The sequence below is a fragment of the Choloepus didactylus genome, chromosome 4 (assembly GCF_015220235.1).
Source record: "Choloepus didactylus isolate mChoDid1 chromosome 4, mChoDid1.pri, whole genome shotgun sequence".
Taxonomy (NCBI): Eukaryota; Metazoa; Chordata; class Mammalia; order Pilosa; family Megalonychidae; genus Choloepus; species Choloepus didactylus.
In genome coordinates, this window is record NC_051310.1 from 181,186,168 (window position 1) to 181,199,294 (window position 13,127).

Here is a 13,127-nt window from a genome sequence, read left to right on the forward strand (position 1 = left end):
TATGTTGGAAGCAATCTAATTATTTTAGGTATTCGTTTTACTTATTCCTTTGTTTGGTTATAGTTTTTTATCTTCTTGAGGTAGGGTAGGGAACATGTTGGAAGCAATGTAGTTATTTTAGGTTATTGGTTTTTCTTATTTCTTTGTTCAGTTATGGTATGTTAATTTTCTTGGGGTAGGGTTGGACCCGCTGGAAGCAATGTAGTTATTTTAGGTTATTTGTTTTTCTTATTCCTTTGTTTTCGTTTTGCTTGACATGTTTTTTTTATTGTTTGTTTTTTTTAATTTTTTGATAAATAAAGTTAAAAAATAAATAAATAAATGGTTATTTAGTCTTGTGTAAAAAATAAACTAAACAGGAATGTGCCCTTGAGGCCATCTAAAGCAAAGTTTTCTTTACATTTACACTATTTTAAATAGTTTATCTCTGGCCATATTCATTTCATTGATATGAAGATTTTCACAAAAGAAATACATTCTCCAGACACTGAAATATAAAATATACAAGAGGAAAAGGAAGAAAACTTAAACTGAAACTAGGAAAGAAATGCTTGCTCAGAAAGAATCTAATGGAAGGGGAAGAAAGAATACGATGAATAACTAGAAAGAGAACTTTAGATGTGTGACTGAAACTCAAGAAATTTAAAGTAGATGAGAGAACTGTGGAAAAGAAAATACCTTTTCCCTTCGAAGCTACATGTACTTATAAAGGCAAGGCACAGGAAAGAAAACATGGCTGCAGAATATACTCCAGCCTTGTCAACAAGGGTTTAATTCAGAAAAGATATTTTAATTATTTCAGCATAACTTATTTCACTTCAAAATAGGTATTGCATTCACTCTATATTTTAATGAAAATAACACAAGAAATTTTAAACTGCTACAGTTTTTATTGTTCATTTCACACTTGCACTCCAAGTCTTGAGGCTTCTTTAATTTCCTTATCCACAAAGCTACTGCAGATGCCTCTCCCCTTTCCTAATTTATGCACATCAAAAACCCCTAGCTACTGGTTGCGAGTTTAGTTAGGATCCGCCTAGGGCTGAGGTGAAGGCCCTTATTTTAATGTTATATGGAAGACACCATCTATTTCAACATTAGAAACTCTTTTTTTCTTGTTATTAGGTGGAACTTCAGGAAATTCAGGATCTATTCCTGGAGTTTTAGAGTCTGCAGCAGAAGCTACTTCATCTTTAGGATCATCTCTCAAATCAATTGACTTTAATTTTACCACCGGAACATCTTCCTGAGGAGATAGTTCAGTAGACTCCATCTCCACAAGAGCCTCTACAGTGATTTTTGCAAATGATAGAGGCTGAAGTTCAGCAGGGGCTTCTTCTAAAAGAAATTCTTCAGTAGGGGTCTGCTCAGCTGGTGGAAGCTGAACTTCACTGGGGGCCTTTTCTGCAGGGGCTTCCTCAGCTGGTGGAGGCTGAACTTCAGCAGGTACCTCTTCCGCAGGAGTCTTCTCAGCTGGTAGCGGCTGAACTCCAATAAGGACCTCTTCAACAGTGCAAGGCTCTATTTCTTCAGGAGCCTCTTCACTTGGTGGTGGCAGAACTTCAGTGGGGACCTCTTCTATAGGGGCTTCTTCCTCAGATGTTGGAAGCTTAACTTCAACAGGGACCTCTTCATGTGGTGGAAGCTGAACTTCAACAGGAACCTCTTCACCTGGTGGAGGCTGAACTTCAATAAGGACCTCTTCAACAATGCTAGGATCTAATTCAGCAGGAGCCTCCTCACCTGCTGGTGGAAGAACTTCAGTGGGCATCTCTTCTGTAGGGGCCTCTTCAGATGGTAGAGACCGTACTTCAGAAGTGGCCTCTTCAGCAAGGGTAAGCTCTGCCTCAGTAGGGGTTGCTTCTGCAGGGATCTCCTTGGTTGATGGAAGCTGAAATTCATCAGGGACCTCTTCATCTTGTGGAGGCTGAAATTCAGCAGGGTCCTCTTCTGCAGGAGCCTCCTCAGCTGGCAGAAGCTGAATTTCAGTGGAGGCCTCTTCTGCAGGGACCTCCTCAGTTGATGGAGGCTGAAATTCAGCAGGGACTTCTTCATACACTAGAGGTTGAACTTCAGCAGGGGCATCTTCTGCAGGATCCTCCTCAGCTGGTAGAAGTTGAACTTCAGTGGGGGCCTCTACAGCATGGGCTTCCTCAGATGGTGGAGGCTGAACTTCAGTAGAGGCCTCTTCAGCAGGAGCTTCCTCAGATGGTGGAGGCTGAACTTCAGCAGAGGCCACTTCTGTAGCAGTCTCTTCTGCTAGTAGAGGCTGAACTTCAGTGGGAATCTCTTCTGCAGGGGTCTCCTCATCTGGCAGAGGCTGAACATCAGAAGGGGCCTCTTCTTCAGGGGCCTCCTCAGATGATAGAGGCTGAAATTCAAAGGGGGTCTCTTCTTCACGGTCCTTTTCAACTGGTGGAGGCTGTACTTCCACTTGTACATCTTCAGCAGGGGTAAGTTCTACTTCAGCAAAGACCTGTTCTGCAGGAGGCTCTTCAGCTGCTAGAGTCTGTATTTCTACAGTAGCTTCATCAGCTGATGGTATATGAAGTTCAACAACAGCCTCTTCTGCAGAAGCTTCTTTAGTTGATGGAGGCTGTACTTTAACATGGAACTCTTCAGCAGGTATAGGCTCTACTTCAGCAGTGACCTCTTCTGCAGGAGACCCTTCATCTGGTAGAGGCCCTATTTCTGCAGTGGCTTCATCAGCTGATGGAGGCTTAAGTTCTGCAGGGGATTCTTCTGCAGGAGGCTCTTCAACTGCTGAAGGCTGAGCTTCATCAGGTGCCTCTTCAGCAAATGAAATCTGTATTTCAACAGGGGCTTCTGCAGCAGCTAGAAGCTGTTCTTTAACAGGAGCCTCTTCAGTTGGTGGAAGCTGTTCTTCAGCCAGGACTTTCTCTGTTGGTGGAGACTCTATTTCAGCAGAGACCTCTTTTTTAAAAAAAGCAACCTCTCCTACAGCAGATCTATTTTCCTCATCCTTAGGTGCATCTAAAATGAATCCTGATGTACCTTTTTTGGTTGACATTTTTGGTTGAGTAAGGGAAGTTTCGCTAACACTTTCCTGCCTAATTTCTTCTTTGCTACTTGTTGCTGGTTGAATTTCAGGATGTTCACTGACAAAAATCTTCCCTGAGGATTTACGTTTCTGGGCACCTTCCACTGACTTTGAAAAAGAACTCCCTGGCCTGCAAAGTACCACTATTTCTGATTCACTAAAGTATGTCTGCTGCTCCTTGTCCACCTTTTCTTTGTAAGGAATGTTCATCATGGTCCAGTCTCCAGTACAATTTGTCTGCTGAGATCTGTCTATTTTGAGTTGTATTGAGTGTCCACTTGATGGAATTTCTACTTCATGCACACTCTCTGGCAATTTAAGAGCTGCTTCTTCAGTATTAGCTGGCTTTTCTTCAGGTACCACTATTTCACCAACTGCCTTGATTTCTTCCTTTTTCTCTTCTACAATGGTGTCTATCTGCAGAGATTTATCATTCATTTCTTGTCCATACTTTCTCCTTGCCCAAGTCTGCTGAAGTTGAGAAGATACTCTAAGAGACTCATATTCTCTAACAGAATAGTCAACATTGCTTCCAGGAATATTACCAATGCTATGGGTAGCTTTAGGACCCGGTGACTGTGGTATGGTCAGGTATTTCTTTTTTTCTGTCCCTTCAGTCTGTTGGGATTTGTCTACCATTGGTTGGCTGGGTCGTCTTCTTTTTCGAGTTTCTTGCCTCCCTGCTGAGATAGGCTGATCAGGTTCATCACTTTCTTCCATTTCTAGGACCAGCAAATTTCAACTTTGTTATTCTTTAAGTAATTAATCATCAAATATTACAAAAGTACCAAGTGGTTAAGCCTTTGCCTTCCTTCATTAAGTGCTGTTCTGTTGAGCTCCCTCAGAAAAAAAAGGTAATTCATAAATTATTGCATTCTGTACTACATTCTTGTTGGATCCCACCTTACTCAGTATGCATCTTTCTTGTTTAGTCTCTGTTATGACTAAAACTCACTTCTAGAAGCTTTCCTCAAGGGTCTATGACATCACAGCACTTCTCCCTACAGAGTTCCATCTGTGGTATTCCCAGCAGTTGTTAACTTGGTGTGCACCAACAGGCAATGGCTACATAGGAGATATCTACTTTTTGAGATTAAATTGAAAACACTATTTTTCCTCCAGAGGAACATCAAATAAACTCAAGTAATGCCACTTTCTAATTGTTGAACTTGATGCTTTTGAACTTTAATTTCTGTTCTTTTCATCCTATTATCAAAGACAGTTAGAATGCAGGGTGCTGCAGCCTATTTTCAGTTGTTGACAAAGACAACTGAAAACATGTGTGAGAATATCCTATAAATGCATGTTTATATGATTTGAAAGGAAGTTAATATGGTCTGAAAAACTTGAATTCTGAAATCCACCTCCAGGTAAGCTCCTTTCCAATGTCTTTTGGTTTCAGTAACCACAAGTCGACTATCAAAATATATATGAAATTAGGTACCATGATGCCTTCTCGAACAAATTGAGATATTTTCATTTTTATTTTCACCTATTTCAGAAAATAGTTTCACCCAAATTGGCAAAATAAAAGAATATTTAGTCTAAAGATATACCAAGTGAAATAAAATGCATCTTTTGAGGGAGTCACTAGGTACTCTGCTGAATTACCACATGGGAATGAATTCCCCAATGAAGAAAAAAGCTTTAAATTGAATCTTTGAAAATGAGAAACCCCCATTAAGCAAACTGCAAATGGCACTACATTAGATTTGGAATATTTATCTAACTCATAAGAATTTTACTAGAAGGATGGAGTTGGTCAAAAGATCTGCAAAAATATTTTCCTTTCATCTAAGAAAAGTAAAAGACAAAATAGACTTTAAAAATAGTCATAAGAGGCAAGGAAATAACTTCATTCATCTGTATTTCTTTTTGCTGTATTGCCCCTAGAAAACATAAAAATGCCTGTGAATAATTTCTCTTGTTTTACATACATTGGTCATAATTGTAGCTATGTTCTCTTAGCCAAACAAATGAGCACTTCCATATTCTTTGGCCCAGTCCCCAGAACAGCCCTGTCTCTTGGCAGGGATAAAATGAATATTTGTTCAGTATAATTGAAGGAAATATGACTAGAAACCCTGATGCCTGTCCTGTGTTCAACTTGCTCTGCTTTCATTTTTGTCTCTTATGATCCACTATGTTCTATCTTTCTAAGATTTAATGAAGTAAAATGATAGTCATTTTACAAAAGAATTGACATAGGTTTTAATCAGACCTGCTGTAGTTTGTGAACCTGTTTATAAACTTCTTTGGTGACCCTCTCAATTGCATCTGTCAAATATTACGTGTGTGTTTGTAATTAAGTTTCTGGTATTTCATGCAATGTCTTCAAAATCTATTTTGGGTCATTCATAACATGAAATAAATGTCAAAACTGCCATTGTATTGATTGGGCTAAAAGAACACTGCATCTATTGGACTGATTTTGCTGCTTATTTTAAACAAGATTTTACCAAATTTTCTCAGACATAAACTGAATTTTAGCTTCTCAATTTCTAATCTTCTCCAAGCACTAAATAAGAACTAATCTTTCTTGATCACACACCAAACAAACATAGTTTTACCATTAGTATTAATTTATGCATAGAAGCAAATCATCAATTAACTAAAATAAAATAAAATGAAAAATTCCACCTGAGACTTCCAAATAGAATTGTTTGAATTAGACCTCCAAATAGAATTATGAGGGATTTCCTGGATCAGTTTGTCATCCTGTTTCTTAAGACCCAGTAATGCCTCTTTTGTCCTACTGATCTGCCTGACCCACTAATCATCACCTGATCTATCCTGTCAATTTAGGGCTTGGCATTTTACCCTTTGTTCTGGAAATCTCCCATGATCCAGCTCTCTCCCCCTCACTTGGTTCCCATCATTTAAGAGCTCCACGTTTTTAACTTCTGATTGACATTCTGTATTTATGACTTTCTCAATCTCTAGGGCTAGTTTCTTTTTTTCTGACTCAGGTCTGGCATTTAGTTTCCATGCCATAACTGCCTTATTTTTATAATCCTAAAACTAAGATTAATTTGCTGAATGGGCCAAAGGCCTCCAACTGATGATTTGCATTTAATTTTACTGGAACCAAATATTCTGGGCAGCATTTAATTTCATTCATTATTTTGATGACTTTGAAAGCTATGCTTTAGAGATGGCAGAGATGCTTCAAATCAGTATAGACCAATTGATTCATGATATGAGGGTTACATTTACACTTTGTATCTAAACTGTGACTCAATATTGCTTTGCTCTTAATTTACTAGATCAAATAAGATAAAGCCTGAAAAACGCCCATTGGATTTAGAAACCAAGAAGTCATTGGTAATTTTAGGCAGAGCATTTCAGTGGAAGGGTGTGGACAGAATTCATCCAAATTTAAAATCTCTGTGTTTTAAAAAAAAAAAATTAAAATGTGATTTAAAAAAATAAAAAAAATTAACTGCAACATATAACATAGACAGCTATCCTTAACGAACAAAAGATCCTAGAAATCAATATAAAAATATCAAAACTATAGAAAAAATATCAAAGGATATGAATAGAAAATTTTCAGAAGAAAACTAAATGACCAATAAATATAGAAAAAGTTCAAATTCACTTCTGTTCAAAGAAATTAAAATTAAAGTAATGCCAATATAAAATTAGCAAGATTCATTTTAAAGATAATACCCAAAAAATAAATGAGACTGTTTTTAAATGGATGATCTCCTATGTTACAGGTGGGACTTTGAAGTAATACGATCTTTATTCTGGATTATTTGAAAGTAAACGCAAAAGTTTCTAAACAGTGCATACCATTTGATACCAACTCTACTTCTAGGAAACATAATTTCTGAAAATGATTATTCTCCCAAGAAATATTTATTGAATACCTATATATGCCAGGCACTATTTCTGGGCATTGGGTGATACAACATAAAACAAAAAGATACCGTTTCCTGCCTCTGTGGCTCTTACAGTCTGAGGATTCAGGCTCCTGTGTGTGATCAGGAGGCTTTACCTGAGAAGACTAATGGGGGAAATCTGCCCTCCCCACACAGATTTGGTGAACAGCCAGCTCACTGCAGTCTCTAAAAGGAGTTGCAATCCAGGCCCCCTGGCCCTCATGTTCTTACACATATCTGCATTCCTAAGCAAAGACCACCCCCAAGCACTTCTGCTGAGACCTCCTTATTGGGAGGAGTCCGTGAGAACACTTTTCTCCACTCTGACTCAGTACTCAATACTTCTTCTCTCATAGCCCTTCCTTTCTTTCCTTTCCTCCAGCCCCCCGATCCACAAAACAACAGGAGCCTTTTGTTCAGGACTCCTCAGCAGTGAGATGATCCCCACATCTGCACTGATTCAGCTGTTCCATGGGGAAAACCAGACAGAGTGAGAGTCTGCATTTTCTCTGGGTTAGCCTCTTAAATTACTGCAGTCCATAATTAAAGGCTTCACTGTTGCTTTCATTGTGGTTTGTTGCCTCAATCAGCTACTTTGGACACCTGGCAGTTCAGCTCAGCTCTTGACACAGTCTAGTGTAGGGAACTAAAAAGAAGTAAGCATAAAAACTGTAGAAAGTATTGTTAAATAATGAGGATGGAATATACTTTACCTAGGGTAATAGAAGCAGAAGCAATTTGTAGGATAAGCACCCAAGTGGGTAAACATTCAAAGGAGGTACAGTAAGAAGTAAATGCCATGTTCTAGGAAATGTAAGAAGTTGTCTGTGGGTAGAAGAAAAGCTAGTGAGCAAAGGAAAGCAGGCATGAGATACGCTTGGGGAAATGTGTGGGCCTGATCATGCAGAGATCTCATCTGATGCTTGGAGTCCTCTTCAAAGCTTACTGGATGATGGAAGAATTTAATTCCTTGTGGCTGTAGGATTGAGGTCCTGTTTTCTTGCTGGTTGTCAGCCAGGGGTGGCTCTCAGCTCTTGGAGGCTGTCCTCAGGTTCTATCCATAGGGCCCTCTCACAACATGGCAGCTTACTTTTCATAGCCAGCAGGAGAATCTCTCTTCCGTCTGCTACAACAGATCTTACATAACTCAATGTAATCACAACAGTAAATAGCTATCCCATCATCTCTGTCATATACATAACCTAATCAATGGAGTGGCTATCTGGTCATGTTCAGAGATACCACCCACACTCAAGGCGAGGAGATTATTCAACACAGGTGGACAAGGAAATCTTGAGGGTCATTTAAAATTCTATTACATGAGATAAGAATGGAATCAAGAAAAACATCTAGAAAGCTGATAAGAAAAGAGGGCCCAAGACTAAGCCCTAAGTTATTAAGCATTTAAATGTCAGGTAGAGGAAAAGGATCTGGCAAAACATGAAGCAAATGAATGTTAGGTTGGTAGCAGCATGGATGAAGAAACGACAAAATACAGGTGCATTTTGGAGTTGGAGTTATCAGGAATTGTTGCTTGATTTTATCTAAGGGACAAAGGAAAGGAACTATTAAGAATGATTTCCAGGTATTGGTTTTTGCAACCAGGTAGATAGAGGTGCTGTTTACTGATACAGAAAAAAAATGGAAGAGGCCTAATTTGTGGAGGCAATATCCGGAGTTCAGTTTTGGGAATGTGAATTTTGAAATCTTGTGACACACCCAGTTGGAGGTAACAGGTGGTTAATTAAATACAAAGGTCCAGAGTTCAGAATTGGAGATACTAATTTGAGAGTTACAGGCATATTGAAGGTATTTAAAGTCATGAGTTGAATATGATCACCTAGGAAGAGGATTTGCAATGACAACAAAAGAAAGTTATCAAGCATTTAAACGTCAGGTAGAGGGAAAGGGGCTGGCAAAATAAGGACAGCTGAAGATATAAGAAAACCAGGAATATTAGGAAGCCAAGAGAAGACAGTATTTTAGGAAGGAATGGTCAACTGTGTCAAGTGATGCTGAGAGATCTATTAAGATAAGGACTGAAAATTGCCCACTGAATTTGGCAAAATGGATGCCATTGGCAATCTTAGCTAAATCATGTTCACCAGAGTGGTGAGGTTAAAGCCTTATGACAGGCAATGAGGAAACAGATAATGTTATAATTAGAAAGCCCTTACAAAAAACTTCAGCACAAAGATTTTGGAAAATGATGTTTATTGCTATACTTTAACAATGTATATCACATCACCTTTTTTAAAAATCAGGGAAAGGTAAATAGCAGTCCTTATTTTGAAATAAGATGTCACCATTAAAAATCATGCTTATGAAAAATATGTAATGGCAGAGGAAAATGTCCATGACAAAACATTAGAGGAAATATAAACAGTATACTAAATTGTAAGTATGAGCCTATTTTCACAAAATGAATGCTATGTATTACACATTATGCAATTTGTATATATAAATTCTTGGAGAAAAAAATTAGAATGATATAGTTTTTGGCTATGTATTAGTGAATAGGTAAGTGATTTCAGTGTTTCATCTATTCTTTTACATATTTCCAAATGTTTCTTAATAAACAGTATGTTTTAATCAGAAAAAAGTAAGAATGATAAAGTGATATTCCAGAGTCTTTAAAATACATACTATAGAGAATAATAGAAAGAAATGGCCAAAATTAAAGGAACTGCCAGGACCCAGTCAGTTCAAACCCCAATCAGTTGTAGCATAAATCTTTACAATTGTCATTTTTATCAAACTGTATACAGCAAGTGTAGGAGAGATTCACAAATGGGAAAGAGTTGGATTGATGCAAATTTGGGGGTGGGGAGGGCATGCTTGCCAGAGTAGTGAAGTAAAAAATCAAAGAGGAACATGGGAGTTAAACCTATGCCAGATTTGATAGGAGTGAAGACAAATACAAGCAGAGATATTGGGAATGGGAACAAAGCAGTGAGAAAACTGAAAATTTCAGAGCAAGTAGGGTGAGAGAGTGGGATGCAATGATTTAAGATCAAAAAAGGTAAGCAGTTTTGGCTTATAATAAAGTCCAGAATACAACTGGATTAGTACTGAAGCACAAGTCACTAACATTTGAGGAATGCAAGGAACTTTGATATTAGACATTGAGATGACCCAAGATAATCCAGGCCAAGGGATGAGGACAATGGCCCAAAGACTGAAGCCAATCTTTTCAGTGAACCTGCAAAAGTAATCAGGAAGTTGATCAAGCACAGGGACAAGAAGAGAAAGCTATTGCCACTGTCTGAAACTATGAGCTTCAATGAGTAAATACATTTTATGTAAGGGTGGAAGGGAGGATTGAAGCAGGCACAGACTAACTTTCCATTCCAAGATGCTTGTCATTTGGGGGAGCAAAGGGGTTCCATGAGGAAGTTTGCAAGGAAAGTTGCATCCTCAGTTAAAGCAAAGAGATGGATGTAGGAGGTTATAAATATATTGACAATGTATATGGGGTTGGGGAGATGCACAAAGTAAAAGGATTGAACTGGATGGGATCAGTGGAAAGTTAGAAGAAGAGAGAAGTGAAATGTGGATGCAAGGAAAACAAGAGATTATGCATGGAAAGTTCGGTGTGGTAGTGTAACAAGGTTGTGAAATATTTTGAGATATTCTGGTCTCAGTGTTCCCAGAATATCTTGGATTAAAAGGTATTCCATTGTAGGTGCAGGCTGGAGACTCAGGTACGGTCAGAAGCCTGATGAAGCCAACTATCAATGCCTCATTCTTGCAACCCTTGTTGCCAGAAGCAACAATAACCCAAAGCTATTGAACCACTTTTGTCCCATTCTTCTTTCCATTAAGTGCTTATGGTAAAAGACATACTGTAGATAGGGCAGGTTTGGGTTGTTTTTTTTTTTTTTAATATTGTTTTTCTGGTTATTACTTCCCTAGAAGAAATACCAGGAGGATGTAAATAATTAGAAGATGATAGTGGGAAAGCTATTTTTTCCTTTGGATGTTTTTGTAATCTTTCACTTTAATTTTATAACAAGATACCATATGATAGCAGAAAATATATCGAGGATTAATTCAATCCAGAATTTATCAATGAGTTAGTACATATTCAGAATAATTTCCTAAAATATTGTACACTGAGAACAAATGCATATGCTAAATATTCAAAAGCATTCAGAAATATTTTAGTCTTTCTGAATTTTCAAGTTTTATATTACATATTATGCTAGATGTCTTCCATTTACCCCTCTAGATATTCTCTTCACTCTTTTTCACCCTACATTGTACCCCAGGAGTCTGGCGCAAAATGGACTTCAATGGTGGGAGACCTCACCTTTGACTTTGGTTGGATTCAGCAAATGGAGTGCACTTGCCAGGAAATCTGATGGAGGAAGTGAGGTTCCCCTAGCTCCTTCCTACAGTAATTGCTGCAAGTTGGCCCAGTCCCTCAGCTAAAGGTCAGAGCTTCTATCAGAGGAGCCTTGCATATAGCTCCCTCCACACATCTCTTTCTCTCTCCCTGTCTCCTTCCTTTTTTCAACACCCCCCCCCCCCCTTTTCATCAAACAGCTCTCCTCTGCCACTTTCAGCCTAGGGATGGTATTGTTCCAGCCCCAGGGTACTGCACTATAGATTTGTCTATACTATCATAATTGGTCCCCTTAAACTCTCTTTAAGCTGCCCAATTTGAGAATGTTCATGCTAGCCCAGTGAATGATACATACATCATATAGATTTAGGTACTTGAGGATGTTATTGCATCATAAACTTTGAAATCATTTTATGTTTAAATATTTTTAGATAAAGGGTTCTCTTTATTTCAGATTATATCTGAGTTTAGCTAGAGAAATAAAGAAGTGGAGAGAGCAGATTATGCCAATACTTCTCAATCCACTCACATGGGCAAATCAGATTAAGTATTGTTAATATTATATCAAGCTCTTAACAAATAAACTACATTGTAAGAGTCAGAAGGAGGGAGTTTAGTGACGACAAGCAATCATCTCCTTTATACCCTATTCTAGTTCTACTACAATGATCCAGGAATTCTCCTTTAGGATAGACATAATTTAGCTATGGAGAGAAGTAATTTCTTTTGGATCTCGGCAGAGCTGCTACTGGGTCCCCAGGGTTATTTTTCTTTTAAAAAGGATATTATTTATGTGAAAAAGTAGAATGCATACCACAGTAGTTCCAGTCTGTGACCAGGGCTCAACTTTTTTACAGAGTAATTTATTCACTAGAAGTGGGTTCTGCTCTTCTTTGGTACAACCCAAAAAGTTACTACATTAGAATGGGACTTACTTTTTAATCCATTCAATTGCATTATCTTATTAGCGAAATAACATTTTCTAACACAAAGAGCTAAAACATTCTTATGAGCAGCAATTACTGATCAATATAAGATCTTAACATTCCTTATTCCTTTTCTTATCAAAGTACTTGTATTCCTTTACAATCTTAACATTTGTTCTCTTTCCACTTCTGAGAAAATTAACTGCAAAGAGAATTAAAAACCCATATGTAGATTTAAAACCCAAAATATACAAAATAACATAACAAAATGGATATATAACAGAATATTAAAATATTACTACCCAGATCTCTGTATCTAAAATATCGCCCCTCCAGATCTAGAGAATATAATAGTTAGTCAAATTCTATTAATGGCAAATTTTAGACATGTATGGATAAATTATTGGGCTTCTCCTAACTTCAGTTTCTTTTTAGACAAATGATATACGATCCTGGTCAAAGAGCTAATTGTTCCATGTATAGTAATTTAAATGAACTCTTTGGATGAATAGTTCCATTTGTTATCTAATGTTATATAGTTAAAATAGAGCTCATTTTGACAAATATTTTTTAAAAGAGCACATACTAAGTTGTACTTTGAATATTTCTAATTATATAGAAGCAGAAATGCTCAAGCAGTAAAAAAGAAAAAAAAACTAATGAAAATGCAAATTCAACAATTTGAAAAGCTATTAAAAATTGTTTATTAAAAAAGAAGATCAAAGTTTTTAAATGTACCAAGGAAAAAATGCTTAGAAAAATCCTCCAGGGACAAATTATGAACTGGCTTAGAAAGAACTTTAAAGGATATATATACCCTTCTATCCAGTCTGACTTTAGATCTTGAATGACTGCAGATCATTTCCATAAATATACTCAGGAGAAGTTCCTGTAAAAAGAGTATC

At 37.5% G+C, this 13,127-nt stretch overlaps 1 protein-coding gene across 1 annotated transcript; it reads right to left on the minus strand.

The window, feature by feature from the left end:
- Positions 1-1,057: 1,057 nt before the first annotated feature.
- Positions 1,058-3,781, minus strand: FSCB (fibrous sheath CABYR binding protein). Its single transcript, XM_037835197.1, has 2 exons — positions 2,441-3,781; positions 1,058-2,353 (listed from the first exon to the last, which is right to left on the minus strand). The coding sequence occupies exons 1-2, from the start codon at positions 3,779-3,781 to the stop codon at positions 1,058-1,060; spliced, it is 2,637 nt and encodes an 878-aa protein (XP_037691125.1).
- Between the last annotated feature and the right edge of the window lie 9,346 nt (positions 3,782-13,127).